The sequence below is a fragment of the Blennius ocellaris genome, assembly GCF_963422515.1.
Source record: "Blennius ocellaris genome assembly, chromosome: 8".
NCBI classification, from domain to species: Eukaryota; Metazoa; Chordata; class Actinopteri; order Blenniiformes; family Blenniidae; genus Blennius; species Blennius ocellaris.
In genome coordinates, this window is record NC_137657.1 from 4,474,900 (window position 1) to 4,494,369 (window position 19,470).

A 19,470-nucleotide genomic window follows, 5' to 3' on the forward strand; every position below is an offset into this window, starting at 1 on the left:
ACGTGAGGGGCGATAAGAGATGAGCCTGGCAGGTCTTCCTCAGCAGCCAGAGCGCTATAGGGGATCTGACAACTGCACAAGGGCTGCAGACAAAGACTAAGTCAATAGCTGAATGTGCATGCCACCGCTGGCGGTTGCCTGGAGACCCCCCCCCCCCCCCCCCCCCCCAATCGACCATTCCTGTGGCGCTTTGTTGCAGCTGGTTGAGGGCCAGCTCATTCACCATCTGACAGGAGTTTTGTTCAGTTTTTTTTGCGAGAATCTTCAGTCGCGTCCGTCAGTTTGTGCGTTCACGTGGCGACTCCATTCGCCATGGCGGTGCTGCGCGGCGACATCGGGAGGGAAATGACTCACGCTTCCTCGTCCCAGGTTAATCGCTGTGCACTATACAATATGTGCTCCTGCCAACACATTCAGGGTACATCCACATCTTCCTTTCTCCTCCGGCCTCCGTCCACACGGCACTATGGACGCTGCGCAACACCAGGCTGCAGGCCTGTAGTACACCTGCCAGGCCTTTGGGGGCGCTGGGACTCACCAAACACACCAAAAGCGCAGAAGAAGAACAAGCACATAGAAATTTTGATGACGAATCCTGCTCATAAACCGGTATATAATTCTAGTTCTATAGGTCTATGGCCACACTCCTGCTGTTAGCATCATGTAGCTTATGTAGTCCCTGAGCGTTGTGGTTATCTGACGACATCACGGACCGCGGTGGGGGAGGTGGGGGGGGGGGGGGGGGGGGGGGGGGGATTAAGTCTTTTTCCCCCACAGATGATTGTCTTTAGATGGTTTTTACAATTTCCCCACTCTGGGTCCTGTGTTAAAAAAAAAGACGTTTCTAAACACGCCTCATGTGGATGAGAGGCCAAAAACAACACGTTAGGTGAACCGGTTTGCTGTGGACGGCCTCCAATTGTTGTAATTACAGGGTGATCAGAGCACCTTGTAAATTTCAGCTCTCACAAGTGCAACTTTGAACCGTGTGAGAATTCTGTATCGCAATGTTTGCCCCCGTGGTTTAAAAAAAACAAAAACAAAAGTGGATCAATGTGAATTGAAGGCCCCGGCCCACAAATGGAGACTGACAGCCTCATAAATATTACATGTCACTTCTGTCTTGCTCTCTCTGCAGACAAACCCCGCTATCTTCTCTTTGAGAGATCTGTACAGCCTGTACACATACCTCCAGTTCACCACTGTAACCGAGCTACTTATGGGACTATACGGGAGGCTACAATAACAGTAACCCCCCCCCCCCCGTGCAAATAACACTACATCTGCAGTGCAGCGTCAGCCAAACGCCTTGATTCACTGGCTATTTGGGTCATTTTGTTTCAGGGGTCTGGGAGGCATCAGTGTGCGGGTGTCCGTGAGAATCCTGCCACGGCCCTGTCCTCTGGGATTACGCTCATGCAGATACCCACTTTGACAGCTGCACTCCTTCCTCTGCAGCAGCGCCACTAAAATAGCGCTTAAACGCCCATCCGCAGTCTTGGGAGGTCCCCCCCCCCCCCCCTTTTTTTTAATGTTTACTTTTCAAAAGGAAAAAAAAAAAACCCAACCCAGCTGAGGATCTCGGCACCTTGTCGTCGGCGTGACTCAGACAAGAGTCAGTGTTTGTGGTACCTGTGAGCAGTAATTGCATCGCGCAGTGACCTTGCTCATCGCTCCCTCCTCCACAAAAAACACACACAGAAATAAATAAATAAACAACTAGTCTGCGAGGCAGAAGCTGAGGAGGATTGGATGCTATAAAACCAGAAGATTCCACTTCTCATAGCAGGAGGATTACGAAAGCTGCTTCTTCTGGGGACATAAAGAGGACACAGGCTCACTTTATCTTTTTTCTTTGTTTTTGTTGCCTTCATTTTTTCCAGTTCCTAAAAACTATCCAAGCTGTGCCCCATAATCACAGGCCACAATAATAATTTCCATATATATTGAATGACCTTTCCCTCCCCAGGATGCTGCGCAGTATGAGAGTGTCCTTTACGTGCGATTAATCACACACGCTGCCCCTTTCCCTCCACACAGCAAATGTGCAGACTGACGCCAATGCTAACAGATAGCCTTCGCCGTGCAACACGAGAGCTGGGCTAATCTCCACGTCGATAAACTATCTCCTGGTTATTGTCACCCAGAGCCAGATCAAGGATGGGGCTAAGTTGATAAAAAGAGCAGTGGTGTGAAAATATGCCGCCGTCTCCCACAATCTGCAGATGGGCCTCCGGATGAAACGTTTAATAAAGCACAATCTTAAAGCCATTGAAATGTCAGGCCAGGGGTTGCCTGGATTTATTTTGGATTTTGTAGCTGTAGAGTTGTCAGAAAATGTGCAATAAGTGAGTGGTTCTCCTGTTTCGAAGACAACTTTCAATACCTTTCAGCTCTATTTTATCTGCACTGAGAAGCCGTGTTATGAATGTACGGGAGTCTTATCTGCTATTGGACGGCCTGATTGTTCACGGGGGGGGGGGGGGGGGGGATGTCAGATAAGGGTTAAAACTGGTCCACATGAGGCTCCAAACCACCAAGCAAATTGCTAGAATCTTCAAAGAAAACGGACTTTTTAAACACATTTCTGAAGAACAGCAGACACAACACTCAGACCCGAAAGCTAGTAAACCAGCATTAGTCTCAAAGCCACAAACAAGTTTGTACAAACGGCACTTTGCTTTATTTTACACCATAAAGTACCACTAAAATTGGCTTCATGTGGAGACAGTAGTCATTTTCTGTTATAATCGTTTGGTTTTTGCAAAAATCTCGACATTCCCCTCACATATAGCCTGCGCCACAACAAAGGAAAGCTCAACAGTTTAGATTTACCGGCTACAGCGGCACTAGTAGAACCATCTGGCCCACTCCAGATGAACTGGGGCCGCGGCGCTAAAAGGTGTTTGACACCCCTGCGCGAGGAGTTACGGTTATGAGAAGCGCACATGCCAAACCTTCGTCAGCAGTGACAGGATGAGAGTTAAGAGGGTTTTAGCTCCCGGCATCAAGACACAAGGCTGCGAGCGACCACTATTACAGAACGCAGGCGCTGAAACCACAGCTGCAGGGGAACAGCGGCAACAAACCGCCATGTGTGCTTAGTATGACTGAGTGTGGTCACAGAGTCTCGTAGTGACTGTTATGTCGGCACACGATATACAAATCCCTCTTTCACTGTGGACGACGACACTGGAAACTCTCCACGGGCTGCTGCTTTAGGTCTTCTGCTGTTTCTTTCTATACTGGGGCCAGTGTGTGGGCACCCAACACACACCTACAACATTTAATAGTAGGAATCTTGCACTTCTTTTTCAACAACAATAATAACCTAAAAGTGATTTCTAGTCACGTTTGACCAATTTAAGGCAACAGGAGCTCGGAGGAAAAGGCTCAAACTACGACTCAACCCCTGTGTAAAGAGAAGAGTCCAACTGAGGAGTTATTGATATTTATGTGGGTTTTTTTCCCCTCTCTGTACCATTAACATGTTCAGGTCCAAATCACTTTCTTCGACTCTGCTGACTGACAAAAACTATTTGGTTGAGGTTGTTAAATAACTGGATAGAAAGAAAAAGCAAAGCAAAGAGGAAGAGGTTTAGGTTGCACTCAGCGGTGCAGAGAGAGAGAGAAGGGGGTTTCTTGGGTCTCGTACAGGAATTGAAGCTCGGCTGGCGTTTCCAGAACCTTCTGGAGACGCCAGCAACACGTCCGAGGAGACATGCGCGTCGATGATTGTTGATGCAATATGACGCGGTGTCAGAACATGGCGGGCTGATTTGTGAAAACTCCACGGAAAAGCACATCGCTGCTGCAGAAAAACATAAACGGGATGCGGAATAATGTCTACATTAAATGTTGTGATGGCCTTCGTGATAACGGCTATGTAAACATGTTCTGCTGATTACCCAGTATTGAATGTGTTCATCCTTTGCTCCAAAACAGTCCATTCTAAAACACTACAGCGTCGCTCGCTTCTGTGTGTTTACTGAGCACACAAGCTGAAGATTGGTACAAAGGATTTCTATGGATTTTGCTTTAAAAACGGGTCACAACAGGAAGCCGAAGAAAGCGGCACGACTCCAAGCTAACCACAGCTGGCGTGCTCAGTGAAACGGGAACCTGCGCACACAGGCACCTCTCCAGTCTAAAGGGAGGGCTTGACGACAGAAAAGGCCAGGTTATAGATTTAAGCAGGTCAGATTAGGAGAATATTACATTGACGAAAACATTTTGGGGAAAAAAAAAAAAAAGGTGACAAAACAAAACACTCAGTCATCATCTGCTCATGTGTGGGCGAGCCAAACCACGGAGCACAAAAACCACGGCGCTCTGAAAGCAGCCGTCACACTGCCAGCAGGTAAATAAATAAAAAAAAACCTGCACCGAGAGGCGGATGAATAAAACGGGAGAGTAAAGCAGTAATTGAATGTGAATCAGTATGTTTTGGGAGCTTGTGAATACCGCCAAGCGCAAATAAAGCCATTATCTGCATTATACGCCATTCCAGTTCAGTCCCCACAGACACTACCCCCCCCCCCCCCCCTCCCCTTCAACATCCAGTCATTCAGTTAAGATCTTCCTTTCTATCAGTGTGGCTGCTGCGGTTATCAGAAGAGGAACTTTAATGAAGCAATCTGCTTTCGCCCCCCCCCCCCAACCGTGAAAGAGCCCCAAGACCAATTACTGTGCGGCTCAGCAGCCGAGGCGACACCTCCCTTCCTCTGTTCCCTCCTCCTTATTGTCCCAAATGACACGGTTTGTTTTTTTAATCAAGCCCTTTTATTGTTCATCTCTACAATGAATACTGCAATTACTGACCGGAAGATCTATTCTGGAAGCGGGGGGGGGGGGGGGGGTGAAAAAAAATAGGCGAGTAGGTGGATGCATGCTTTTCTCCAAGTCCCAGGGAATAATAGCAGTTTCTTCCCACAGGGAGACAAACCTGGCGTGCTGGGCTCCATCAATCCAAACAGCAGCGAGCATCGAGCCCAGCAAACGTGCTTGGAAAGAGCTGGCCTTTTTTTTCCCCCTTTTACCCAGGAAGCTCGGGGTTTGAAGTCACGCTAACAAAGCAGTAAATAAAGTGAGGGCTCTGTTAATGATCCTCAGATTTCCTCTCCCGTTCTGCAGGATGCTTGGGGGAGAGGCGCGGCGCACATTTTTTGGAACGGTAAGCAGTTTTTTCAGCTCCGCATCTGCGCTGCCAGCGTCGAGATTCGCCTCGGGCTAAAAAATTAATAATGCAGAGTATACATCATTACCACGATACACAGGCTTCATATAGAGGAGGGCTCAAAATCATAGAGTCATAAAAATATCACTTAGCCAAGAAAGCGGTGCAGCACACCAAAGGGTGGAAAGAAGATGCAACATAAATATTGGGGGGGGGGGGGGGGAGCATATATAAACAGACTGCATTACCTACAAAGTTGGTTAAAAAGAGGAAACGCAAACACGCGTAAATCAAAACGAATGCTCAGCGGGTTGCTTTTTAAGAAGCCATACAAACACGGGAGTGAAAAGCATGTGTGTGCATGTGGTGGGGTAATTATAAACATTAGCCTTGCTTGAATAAAACAAGTTACAATTTGTGCTGACGTGCAAATTGGTTTACAGGCCGGGGATTTACAGGCACTCCGCTTCAGAAAATAAAACTGCTTGGGAGGCGTGGGCTGGGGGGGTGACGATTGTTTTGGGGGGGGGGGGGGGGAACACAACAACCATTTGCCCCAAGAGACAAAACTGCAGCTTTTTACAGTTTATGAGCTAAATTAGTGGACAGTACACTGGTTAATATTTGTGATTCTGTCCAGCTGCCTGCTGAGGCCTGTCTCACTCCAGGAAACTCTCTATTTGGCTGAAGACATGAACTTATTACCTGAAAGGTCAGTGATCAGAAGGAAGTGAGCTGCCGGACGGGATCGGCTGTATTCCCTCGACGTCGTGTGAGAAACGGAACGAGGATTCACGACGGATTCCTCTTTGAACTCAACTCAATTGCCAATCAAGCCTGCAGGGGTCATTTCCTCCCCGCCCTGGAACCTTCTTATAGCCAATCACAATATGTCCAAGTAAACATGTCGAACTGTGTTTCTGACGCCACAAGAAGCGGGAGGCGTTGTTCCCTACTAGTTAACATATAAATGAAGGAGTCAAATGTGTTTACTCATCACTGCAGTGCTTATTGCCCCCCCCCCCCCCCCCCCCCTCCCCTCCCCAGCCTCAGTTGCTGAAGGACGTTCTTCTAACTTTGCAGTTTTAACGCGGCAGGATTGCAGAGCGCTGCGCCAGCGGGTGGCTATGCGACAGCTCTGTGGGCCCCGAGACCTGAACAACACACTAATTGGTTTAACTGACTAACATCTCCGGTGTCGACTAGCGAGGGAGCGGACATTTATTTAGCCGACGTGGCACATCCCAATATCTCATCACTGGGAAAAATAAGACAGGGGCCGTTCTGGGTGGTTGTCCATTCACACATGTTAGAAGAGAGAGAACGGTACATCTCTTCCTGCCAGTGCATCAGGACGTTTCAACCGTTCCGGCAGGAGACGTGGTTTGTGGAATGAGTGGGGGAAATCCGTCAGGGTTCGGCGGTTCTGAGACGACGGCGTCTTGGGAGAGGTTGTTTTCCTGCAAGCTGCCGCCTCCCGTTTGCTTCCCCTCGCATTCTGTTTGCGTTCACGGCAGCCTTGCCGATCGGCGCTCAGTCGTTCCCGGCGACCTAGACTCCTTCTGCGAAGGAACGGGCACACTAATAGCAGGCTTCCAGCCACAGAATGTCCACATGCTGCGCCAGCCCGAGCTCCACTTCCCCACAAAACCCATTAATGACACCCTGGACAAATGTTTGCCAGAAAACCACCTCACAAATGAGGACGTTGAGGGTTCAATGACACACATGAATCACGGCGGGCCGTGCTCACTGTCAAACAAGTGCCGCAGTGGAAAGCATTAAGGATAAATTAAAGCGGGGCCTGGGTCGGAGGCAGAGCATATGTTACACCCCCCCCCCCCCCTCCCCCCTCGCTTCCATAGGAGTCAATTCATTTCCTCTGCTCTCAAAAAACGGGGAGGGGGGAGACCGGTTTGTTTGGGAGGAACATTACTTCAGGTCGGTGCTACGGGATGAGTAGTGGGAAAAACAAATCAGCAGAGCCCGAATCCTTTAAACGTGAGCTGCATCTAGCAGGCGGAGACACTAATGAACCCGAAAGATTGTAAAACTACACATTTGTCTTCAATAAAACAGTCACAACAGTTGCAGGCTGGATCTAAAGCCTCGTCAAATATTTCAAAACAAAGCAACAAACTTGCATGAGAAGATTGATGCTTTCTTAATTTTTTTATCCCCTAAACCATATAACGGTATAATGGTGACATTTCGGGCAAACAGAATGTGGTTTCCTATCGCGATAACCACAATTTACTTTGCCACGATGCAACTATAAAGCCAGAAAGTACAGCATGATGTTTTTTATTTACAAACTGAGGGTGACGCCGGAAACATCTTTTTAAATGCTCCATATTGTTTTTCCCACTTATGATGCTGTAATAAACTGAAATGCCAGGACATTTCTTGTGAAGGAGGCCATTCGAAGAGATCCGAGACAACTGGAGGGCAGCATTAATCACTAACGAACAGCAGTTTAAGTCACAAATCCAGAGGCTTTGCCAACACTTATTGGTGCTGTAAGCTTAAATGGTTTTAAATGACATTTCATTTTGACATCATGTTGGATTGTTTCCCCGACTGTGGCTGAAACGCGTGGTACAAGTCAATCCTCATAAAGAGTCACATCCCCGGGCGTGAAAGTCACAAATTAGCCTGAACAACCACGTTTTTTTTGATAGTGAGAGGAAGCCAGACACATATTGAGCTCTATTCATGGTGCATGTGGCCACGAGAGTTTCCTGCCCTTGAAAACCTGCGTTTGGTGGTAAATCCTCCTGAATTTAAATTCCATCTTCCTCTATTGATCAGGGGAAAATGAGCATTTGAGCTGAACGCCGTTGCGTTTGGTTCTGCTGGACAGGCAGAGACAGACATCTCAAAGTGCCATTACAAACATTTCAACACTAACTGAGACGGCGTCAGCCTGTGAAATAAAGACGACACAGCGAGGAGCGCGTTCTTGCAGCCAGCTTATGAAGGGAACTGTGTCTTCACGTTACACTTATGGAACGGAACCCACAACAGATGCCATTCAGCACAGCGAAGCACGAGAAGTGACACAAAGAACGACACATATTCGAGTGAGGATCCGAAATGAGACACTGAGAAGACGCACATTAGCATAAAGAACACCCAACATGACAAATCACCACTAAAGCATAATAGTGCGAGTGATAGACCTCGGCCACAGATGGAGAGTGCGTCTTGTTGTGCCTCTTGTCACCGAGTCCGTCTCTCTTTGTTGGCGACCGACGCCGTGGAGAAACACTTTATGGAGGTACGTGGTTGAAAAGGGCAGCGAGGCCGACGCCCCCTTCGCCGGCGACAGGCCGTCTGTCTGTCAGCGGCGACACACTGCTTCACTCGCTCCCAAACCCTCAAATCCCACCAGAGAGAATTCAATGACGATGTGCAATATGGCGATGCACTCCAACACCCGGGGGGGTATTCCAGGAGCTCATAGCCCCCCCCCCCCTCCCGCGATGCCATTCCTAACAAAGTTGAGAGTGGAAATTGCAATGACTTGATGTGTTTCAGTAGACTAATCGATCAAGTATGGTCCCCCACACATCGGGGCTGGGTTGGTGGAGATATTCAACATTTACTCCCAGCGTTGGCCAGTCCGATCCCCGTCTTCCCATCCAGACGTTGGAGGACAAGTTGCTTCTAATCCCTCGACCTTGCACGGCGGCCGCGACCACCGGGGTGTCAATATGTGAGTGAACGGGTGAATGTGACCTCTGTGAGGCTATTTAAAGCTGCTGAAGTGCTGAAGCCAGCTAAACAAGGATGATTTACCGCTTCACAGAACGGTGAATAAAAAGGTTTAGATTCACGATCTGAAAGATAGATTTAGAAATCCATATTCAGTTTGACTTTGCAAAGTAATTAAACTTCAAAGTAAGTCAACAGACACTGAGAAAATATACAAGTAGAAATTTGATCAATTGATTTCAATGAACATACCGTTTGGTTTCTGTATGAAAATACCGTTTCCTCAATATCGTTTCAGGTTGGTGTTTTGATTCCTCATCTCACCTCGAGTAATGGAACTGAAATGTCTACATTAACCTGTACAGTCTGTAAAATAAATTGGAAAAAAAAGTATTCCACCAATAGTGAGTGTAAATTTACAAATCTTCTGCAGAGTTGGAAACACTCCATCAGGCTAAACCGACTCCCACCCTAACATTTAACTTAATTGGGCAGCCGGTTGCAGATTCACACAACCTGGTCGTTGCTGCGTTGTTGCCCCCCCCAGCTCACCAGCTCAGCCTGGATTTGTCTCAAAATCAGGAATGGCTGTTCTGGAAAGTTATAAAAATATCGGAGTAACACCGCGAGGCTTAGCAAAACAGCTAATCAGATTAAATGGAGATGTTTACTTTGTGTGCCTGTGCGCCCCGGTAAAGTGCTCCTACTGGGGGCTACGCTACCATGGCAAGTGTAAAAGTGATGATTTGTGCTCCTCCGTCTCTCGCTCCACCTTATCTGCTTCCACATCAGAGAGCCGCGTCTCACTTTCCCTCTGGAAGAGGCTGAACTGGTTACACAAAGTGCACCATTGGGGAATGCAGCTGCATTGCATTTAATCTATCTGAGCCGCCTCAGGAGGAGAAATGGGTCCGTGGACCTCTCCAGCCACGGATTATTCTGCTGAACTGCAATGAACAAAACCTCTCTCTCTCTCTTTTACCCCCTCTGAATCTGAAAGCGCTGCCACGAAAACACAAGCATTTCTTTTGCGGAGCTGAGCATGGCTCTGCCCTGTGTTCATTGTGGCGGTAAGAGAAGAACCTGTTGGTCCATCTATGCGGAGAGGAGAAAAGCGCAAACTGGTCCAGAGCCTGCGAGTACAGAACCAGAGCAACAACAAAAACAACCCGAGAGTCGCCATTCAGTCACAGTACGGCGGGGACAAATGGCGCTGAACAACTCCTGTGATTGAATGCAAATGATGCAAGTCTAAAGTGGTGGGTGAGGAAAGATAAAGCGAGAATTTCATAATGATGGGATGATATCACAGCGAGCCGAGGAGGAGGAGGAGGAGGAGGGAGAGATGGGACGGGTTCCAGCAGATAAAGCAGAGTGATTCCACATTGTTCCCCGCGGTTTCCAGCAGCCATTATGCTTTTAACCAACTCAGCAGAGGTGCGAGCTCGTGATTACAGCTTGAGCGCAAAAGTGCCTCGTCAGATTGGGAGGACCGCGGGGTTATTTTTTACCACATTTGGGATGAACTCGAAAATGACTGTGTATATCAAAGTGTTAAAACCGGTTATCTGTTAAAGGGCTTCTTCATCCTGGTGGAGCGGCGCCTGATGATGATTAATGAGGAGTTTAAGACCACAGTACATAGGAGGAATCCTAAGCACAATGCATTATGCACCATTAAAGATCTACTTTTATCAAAATGTTGAGCTGTTTGTGGATCAGGTGAAGCACCATAATAACAATATAACCCTGACATCAGTCTACACCAGGGGTCGGCAACCTGCTGCTCCTGGAGCCTCCGTCCCACTGCAGTTCATCCCGGAGGGACGTAAGGAGGCAAGGCCACCCAGAGAGGAACGTAAGGAGGCAAGGCCACCCAGAGAGGGACGTAAGGAGGCAAGGCTACCCAGAGAGGAACGTAAGGAGGCAAAGCCACCCAGAGAGGGACGTAAGGAGGCAAAGCCACCCAGAGAGGAACGTAAGGAGGCAAAGCCACCCAGAGAGGAACGTAAGGAGGCAAGGCCACCCAGAGAGGGACGTAAGGAGGCAAAGCCACCCAGAGAGGGACGTAAGGAGGCAAAGCCACCCAGAGAGGGACGTAAGGAGGCAAAGCCACCCAGAGAGGAACGTAAGGAGGCAAAGCCACCCAGAGAGGAACGTAAGGAGGCAAAGCCACCCAGAGAGGAACGTAAGGAGGCAAGGCCATCCAGAGAGGAACGTAAGGAGGCAAGGCCATCCAGAGAGGGACGTAAGGAGGCAAGGCCACCCAGAGAGGAACGTAAGGAGGCAAGGCCATCCAGAGAGGAACGTAAGGAGGCAAGGCCATCCAGAGAGGGACGTAAGGAGGCAAGGCCACCCAGAGAGGAACGTAAGGAGGCAAAGCCACCCAGAGAGGGACGTAAGGAGGCAAGGCCACCCAGAGAGGGACGTAAGGAGGCAAAGCCACCCAGAGAGGGACGTAAGGAGGCAAAGCCACCCAGAGAGGAACGTAAGGAGGCAAGGCCATCCAGAGAGGGACGTAAGGAGGCAAGGCCACCCAGAGAGGAACGTAAGGAGGCAAGGCCATCCAGAGAGGAACGTAAGGAGGCAAGGCCATCCAGAGAGGAACGTAAGGAGGCAAGGCCATCCAGAGAGGGACGTAAGGAGGCAAAGCCACCCAGAGAGGAACGTAAGGAGGCAAGGCCATCCAGAGAGGGACGTAAGGAGGCAAGGCCACCCAGAGAGGAACGTAAGGAGGCAAAGCCACCCAGAGAGGGACGTAAGGAGGCAAGGCCACCCAGAGAGGGACGTAAGGAGGCAAAGCCACCCAGAGAGGGACGTAAGGAGGCAAAGCCACCCAGAGAGGAACGTAAGGAGGCAAGGCCATCCAGAGAGGGACGTAAGGAGGCAAGGCCACCCAGAGAGGAACGTAAGGAGGCAAGGCCATCCAGAGAGGAACGTAAGGAGGCAAGGCCACCCAGAGAGGAACGTAAGGAGGCAAGGCCATCCAGAGAGGGACGTAAGGAGGCAAAGCCACCCAGAGAGGAACGTAAGGAGGCAAGGCCATCCAGAGAGGGACGTAAGGAGGCAAAGCCACCCAGAGAGGAACGTAAGGAGGCAAGGCCATCCAGAGAGGGACGTAAGGAGGCAAGGCCACCCAGAGAGGAACGTAAGGAGGCAAGGCCACCCAGAGAGGGACGTAAGGAGGCAAAGCCACCCAGAGAGGAACGTAAGGAGGCAAGGCCATCCAGAGAGGGACGTAAGGAGGCAAGGCCACCCAGAGAGGAACGTAAGGAGGCAAAGCCACCCAGAGAGGGACGTAAGGAGGCAAGGCCACCCAGAGAGGGACGTAAGGAGGCAAAGCCACCCAGAGAGGAACGTAAGGAGGCAAGGCCATCCAGAGAGGGACGTAAGGAGGCAAGGCCACCCAGAGAGGAACGTAAGGAGGCAAAGCCATCCAGAGAGGACGTAAGGAGGCAAAGCCACCCAGAGAGGGACGTAAGGAGGCAAGGCCACCCAGAGAGGGACGTAAGGAGGCAAGGCCACCCAGAGAGGGACGTAAGGAGGCAAAGCCACCCAGAGCGCAGTCCCTACAAAGAGTGGTAAAATGTAGGGTCGTGAACGACGCAGCGATGTGACGTTGTTACAACAATAATGGATGAAGAAGGTAGAATTGCGGCTGCAGGTCATGACAGCGGCTCAACTGGGAGCTTCCTGTACCTTTCACAGTAAAAGCCGACAGTTCCAGGAGGTTCATTACAGACTTGTTGAGAGCGACGGAACATTCTAGTGAATTACACAACAACTACAGGACATTAAAGACACACCATCACACTCATGGTTCTAACAATCCACATCTCCCACATTTATCTTCCATTTTAATAATGTGTAGCAATAAAGGAGCTGAGAGCTGCAATGCATCATGGGAGTTCCTGTTTGTCGCGTTTTAAATTAAATTATTGGGGGTTATGTTAGGTTTGTAGTGTTGGTAATAATTGTGTTTTTGTTGCTTAGTTCATGTAGTTTAGTTTATTAGTTGTAAGTCGTCAACCAGCAGTGAAGAAGGTTTTGTGTGTCGTGTCGTCCTGGCGTGGTCTTCCTGTGGGACTGTCAAAATAAAATGCTCTTTGGGTGTCGTGAGCAGAGCGAGACGGGTCCAAATGGCTGTTTGAGCATTAAAGGTTGCCGACCCCTGGTCTATAAGATTGTCAGCGCCACCTTGTGGCCTGGCATGCCAACGACATCGTTGTCACCATTTCTGCCACCTCAATGGAAACGGGCATCGTTTTTTTGAAACGTTGCGGTGAAAACACCAAACATTCCTGAAATCAATATAAAAACCCCGACGTGATTCCACTTGAATGGTCGCCTAAACGGGCCTCAGAAATCCACCGGCGCTCGCAGGAGCGTCGGATCTCCCTTTCGGCGCGCGTCATCACAAGGTTTGCTCTCGGTGAGATCACGGCGACGCGTGCGGAGAGAAAACGCTCCTCCTTTTCAAAAAAGCCGCCCCGTGCGCTCGGATAGGTGTAAAGGCGCGGGCTGCCTGTACAATAGACTTGAAGGTGCATGACAGCCAGAATAATTGCCATGTCAAATCCTCTTGGGGCTTCGGCGCGCTGCCGTTCGTTTGATGCACGACAACTGCCAAGGTGACGGGACCGTCACCGAGCCCAGAGTGAGATCAAGCTCCACACGCACATTTAAATACACGCCAGCGATTTTCCAAGTAGTGACATCGCACGAAAAGTATGACAGCTTTTGCTCAGGTGGCATTCGAAATTGATTTTCTTTTTCTTTTTTTTTTTTAAACAACGTAAGCATATACACTCCAGACTGTTTATAGTCCCGGGAAGCCTGGAGACATTAGCGAGCGTGTGATTGATGAAAGTGGAGGAGCTACTGAGGCAGTGACATCACGCACCGCCGAGGGTGATCTCCGGCGCCCGTGACGAGACAGTTTGAACGATAATACTGTTTCGTCACACCTATTCAGGAAGACACTTCCCGTTATGGGTCCTCCTCTGAAGTCCATGCACAACACTTGCAAATTTAACAGTGCGATGCGGGTTGTGTAGTGGTGAGCATGGCCTCACAGCCAGAGGAGCCCTGGTTCCATTTCACGAAGGAAGTTTTCTGCAGGTACTCTGGTTTTCTTCCACAGTCCAAAAAAACACGAGTGGGGTGTATCAAAGAGAACTCATTTAACACGAAACCATTGCATTTTTCTGGTTTCTGCGCATTCTGCAGGTGATCAAGTAATTAAAACGTGTGTTTCTGGTCGCATCTGCTTTGGAAAGATGCAAAGTGTACTCGTTACGGATCCACCGACACAAGTGGGAGAGTACTCCGCATGCAGAACGTCCCTGTGTCCTTCATATCCGGGTGCTACGGCAGAAAAGAAGCCAGATGAAAGACGCGACCAGACAAAATTCAGAAGCGACGATGAGATCTGAGAAGCAATACGGAGCAGGAAGTATCTCGTAATAAAACCTCGGCAATTAAAAACTTGTCAGGGCAGTTGGGGAAATTCCTCTCTGTATAATAACATCTGTGTTGACGGCCGAGACATTTGATCATCTCCTTTTTAAATTGTATTAATAACACAATCATTAACAAAGCCAAAGCCACCAGGTGTTGTCATTTTAAATCGGTATAAGCTCTATACTGAATTGACATTGTGTCATTTTGTAAGTCTCCTTGACGGACACTTTGATTTTCGCGTGTGTTTGTATATTTCTTGGTTTTCCCTGTGACGGCGTGGCGACCGGCCCGGGGCGTACCCTGCCTTGACCCGCCGGCAGGGATCAGCTCCAGCCACCCTACAAGCACGTCGAAGTGGGATGAAGCGGCGTAGAAAGAGGGATGAATGGGAGATGTGACGCGGGGGCTTGTGTTTGCAGAGAGAAGCCCCCCCGGAGGCGAGGAGATTGTAGGTGAGACAGAGGAGACTGCAGGTTTCTCCTACGGCGTGATGAAACGGGCCGATCGAGGCAAAGAGGGCGAGCTGGCCGGGCTGAGGGAGCGGAGAAGACGACGCACACAGAGAGACCGAAAGGGAATCTGTTAAACGGGGGGGGGGGGGGGCTGTGACTCCATTTGTAAGCGGAGGGAATGAAGTGAATAACCTTTCAGGCTAACCTGGCCAGAAGCGCAGAGCGTGTAGCATACAAATGACGACACCGGCACTGCGGTGTGCGCTCGCTCATGCGAGAATGTAAATGGAGGGGGGGGGGGGGGGGGGGGGGATTTTTTTTTTTTGGATGCTTCTGACCCCCTGTCATTGTTAACAAAGGGCTAATCTATTTGAGAGCAACACAGAAAAACACATTATTAGATCGTGCTATCAGCTCAGGGAACATAAAAGGGAACACACAGAAAAAAGAAAAAAAAAGAGAGAGGGGGGGGGGGGGGATTATCTTGAAGGAGCTTAATTGTTTCCCAGGCAAGCATTTCTCCCTCTAAGATGGTAACTGTGAAATTTCCGCCAGCAATTATTTTTACTTTTAAATGACTCGTGTCCTCAAGCTATATTCTCCATGTGAGCCAAGCTAGTTTTTTTTTTTTTTAAAGGGGGGGTGAAATAGATTAAAAGTCCTTGAGGAAGCCCCCCGCCCCCCCCCGGTACAATAACAGAACTGGGCTGAGAGCTGAAATGAGAGGGTTAGCTCAATGTTTATAGCTAATGGCGGCGGGATTGTGATGAGACCCAGCAGGGGTGATTAATTCATGCAATAAACAAGCCTGTCTGGGGTGTAGTCATTTCAAATACACCAGATGAGTCATACAAAAAGCAGTTTTCCTTAATCATTTTAAGCAGGTGTCTGTGAACCGACACGATCAGGACGGCCGGACAACATGGGCGCCCCCCACGAAGACCTGCTCCCCCGTTTCCCCCCGTAATGTGCAAGCGGAGTGCCGATTCCACCGCTGATTATTATTGACTGCCGGACTGGTAATCAATGACGGTGTCACTTATGTGTTATTTGGGTTAATAGAAGCCGTCTCCAGATCTGCATCGCGAAAGGGGGGCGTCCAACGTTGCGTCCGCGGCCCCCCGCCGCTCGCTCGCTCGCCACCGTATCTCTTCCTCAAAGGGCCCCGAGCCGCGGCGGGCGCACACAATAACCATTGTCTGTGGTAAATCCCCAGCACGGCAAAGAGGGGGGGGGGGGGGGGTGGGGGTACACACACACACACACCCACGAGAATCCAAACAGGTTTTAAAGTCACACCGCGACTCGTTTCCCACCATTTCAGCTGGAACACAGGCTTTCAACACGGGTTGCAGCACTTTGCGTGATGCAGCGGCAACAGAACGCCCCAGTTGGTGTAATTCACCTGAGATTACCATCGCAAACAAATGGAGGGGGGGGGGGGGGCACACACACGCGCACATATACACAATGGCATTATGGGAGCAGAGACAAAAGCTGGTGTATTACAGCGTGGCCTTTTCTTCAGAGACAAGAAGCCACAGAAAGAGCTCATTGCCATTGTCTCTACATTGGTTCCAGCTCCACGGACCTGCACACCGCGGCTCGCCGCTCACTACAGAAGCATGAATGTTCTCCTTACCTGCAGTTTGGAGGCGGGTCTAGTGTTATTTCTGCAAGCTCCTTCTGAATCCTGGAGGGAGGACAGAAGAAAGAGATTGAAATCTACACATCTAAAGTGGTGTATGTTGCTTTTCAATGAAGAATGGCTTCTGGCAGAGCGCGGTGTAAACAGAGCGAGAGCTTAGTACACATATACATTATGTATTTAGACAGAACTAATGTGTCTATTTGCCCTCCTTGTCCAGAGTTTAAGTTGCACGCATAACAACGACGGCACTTCATAAACCCCACGTGTCACTTTTACAATTTTATTGCATCTTTCATCCACCAACACTGAATGTAGATCTTTGCATAACGTGCTTTGCAGGTGCTAAATTCACGCTTTATTTACGATTTATTGTCCAACTTGTTGCGGGCATCCGACAGATTCCCGTTGTGGTCCGAGTTCTATAAAAAAATTAGAGTTTTTCATCAAGTGCAGGACATAAATCAGACAATAAAGGGCAACGGAGAAGCTAAATTCATTTTAATGCACAAAAGCGACTGAAAGGAAACAATGCACTACGTCCAGGTAAAAGCTGAGGGCCGCTCGTGCTTCTCAGACGTATCTGAACATATAAGAAGAGAGATTTTCGCATCGACCACCCGTTATAAAAAGACTTGTGGCCCTGGCCAACTCTTCCCTCCGCTGGTTGCATAATTCTCTCCCCGCTTGTCGTTTTGGTTTTTGTAACAAGTGCTAAGGAGGACGAGGAATCAAATCAACAGGCAGGAAGATTACTTGCCTCCCGACACTGAACACATATTGGAAACGGTGACGCCTGTGGGGACTTCAGTCTTTTTATATACGTCTTCGCAGCCGCTGGGCAGAAGGCGAGAGGCGTTGGGTTTTAACAACCAAAAACAACTCCTGGAGCATTTCGCTCTCACCTCTTGGCACTAGTAGAAAGTTTAGCAGCGGTTTTACTGGAGATCTTGGTCTCCTTCTTTTTGGGCTGTGCTTGCTCGCGCTCCTGCTCCGGCGGCACCGACTCCCTTTGTTCAATGTCCGAGCTCCCGCCGCTCGTGCTGGGGCTGTCGTCCGGTCTCTGCACTTCGCTGGACATCGTGGGCCCTGGAGGAAATATAAGGGAGGAACATTTTAACTTCCATGGTGGAAAGACCCAGTTGATCCGATTAACCCAAATGTGTATAAGAGAACATTTACCACTAAATGAATTGTGTATATTAAGGTGACTAAATGATCCAACAGGGTGTACAGTATGTGCAGCAGACCAGTCATCAAGTACAGTTTATTTGAAAAGGGCTTTGTTGGCCTCGATTCCTAAAAACAAACCAAGAGGAGCCATCTCGCTGAACAAACACTGGATAATAAGGCCGTTTGGCCTCAGAACAGATGGATAATGTGGCCCTTTAATAGCCCTTTGTCAACAAGTAACACACATATCGCCAGTGCCTGGTCAGAAAAAGACATCCATTCAGTTTAGCAGACGACAAAGACATAGTAAACAACGAAATCCGATAAAAGTAGTTAATCAGAAGGAGGTGGGGAAGAGGGGAGGTTGTTGTTGTTGTTTTTCCCCTGGAGGGGAAGGGGAGGGGAGGAGGGTGTTTGTGGCGATGAAATGTCTGTGTGATGATATTAATGTAGAAATATCAACAGATGAAGATGTGAGAGGAGGAGGAGGAGGAGGAGGAGGAGGAGGAGGAGGGAGTCCCTTCATCGCGTGGTCAGATCAGGTACATGCACGAGGATGAAACACACAATGGGGGTCGGTGAGTGAAGGAGGACTGTGGGGGGGGGGGGGGGGGGGGGGGAACCGAACCGTCCGACAAAAGCAAACGTTATTGGGGGAACGAACCGCGGCGAGGCCGGAGCGGAAAGTAGGGTGCGTTACCCGGGGGGGGGGGGGGGGGTTGTTAGTCAGATAATGGGAGCAGAAACAGGCCTTTCGTGTTTGAAACTCAATGGAAATACGCCGAGAGGAAGGACGGAGGCTGAGGGAGGAGGAGGAGGAAGAGGAGGAAGAGGAGGGGAGCGTGCGGATCCTCGGCCGTTTCTCGGAGTGTCCACACCGAAGAGCAGTGACCCTGCCTCGGCACAAAGGGAGGCTCGTCCCACACATCCTCCCTCCTCCTCCTCCTCCTCCTCCTTCACGAGGGTTTAAAAACACAATAACGCCACTTTTCACGGGACATTTTTACTTACTTTTCAACGCGTGTCGTCGAGCTTACCTGCGCCTCGGCCGTCGATGCTCGCAAATACCGCGTCGTAATCCTCGCGGAAACCAAACCTCCCCCCTCCTCGCTCCCCCCCCCCACCCCAAAAAAAATAAACCAGACGGTCGCTTAAAAAAAAAAAAAAAAAAAAAAAAGTATATCCTCACACCGACAGTCCTGCTCGCTCTCGTGTCCTTGCTATTTAAACCGGAGGTGGCAGCGGCAGAAAAAGCGATTACCGAGAGAGAAAAAACCGAGGCACAGCAGCACCGGACCGCCTCCACGCGCGCTCCCGCAACCGAGCGCGGCGCGCGCACGACTCGTGCACGTGCGCTGCCTTGAGGTGAGGGAGGGGGGGGGGGGGGCAATAAAGCCCTCGTGAATTACAACAACCAAATAAATAAATAAATGAATGAAACTAGCCGTGTTACAAGTACAGACACTTTTTTTCTTCTTCTATAAAACGTATTTATCACCATCTACTGCGTGTGTGTGTGTGTGTGAGTGTGAGTGTGAGTGTGTGTGATTGTAGGGGCGTAGCCACAAATTGTGGGCCCCATGTGTGCAGGAGCCCCCCCCCATATGTTTTCTCCCTTTACCTAGCAGCAGTGCACACATCTTGAGGGTATTTACCAGCCGATTCATGCATATTCACTCAGTTGCCATTTGCTGGAGACATGCAGTGGGTGTCTTTGTTTACCCCCCCCACCCCACCCAGTGTTCGTTTTGGGGCCACAGCGCCCCCGAACCCCCTCAACTGTTGTAGTTTCGCGTTTTACATGTTTTGACAACGATGTACGTTGAGATCCTGAAAATGGT

The 19,470-nt window shown here is 49.6% G+C and overlaps 1 protein-coding gene across 1 annotated transcript in view; it reads right to left on the bottom strand.

Annotated features, from left to right (window-relative positions):
* LOC308133031 (ubiquitin-conjugating enzyme E2 E2-like) overlaps positions 1 to 18,718 on the bottom strand; it is a 38,037-nt gene extending 19,319 nt beyond the window's left edge. Inside the window, 3 exon segments of the mRNA XM_080500287.1 lie at positions 16,451 to 16,501; positions 17,362 to 17,545; positions 18,667 to 18,718. Coding sequence (XP_080356413.1) covers positions 16,451 to 16,501; positions 17,362 to 17,537 — 227 coding nt within the window. The 5' untranslated portion in view covers positions 17,538 to 17,545; positions 18,667 to 18,718.
* Between the last annotated feature and the right edge of the window lie 752 nt (positions 18,719 to 19,470).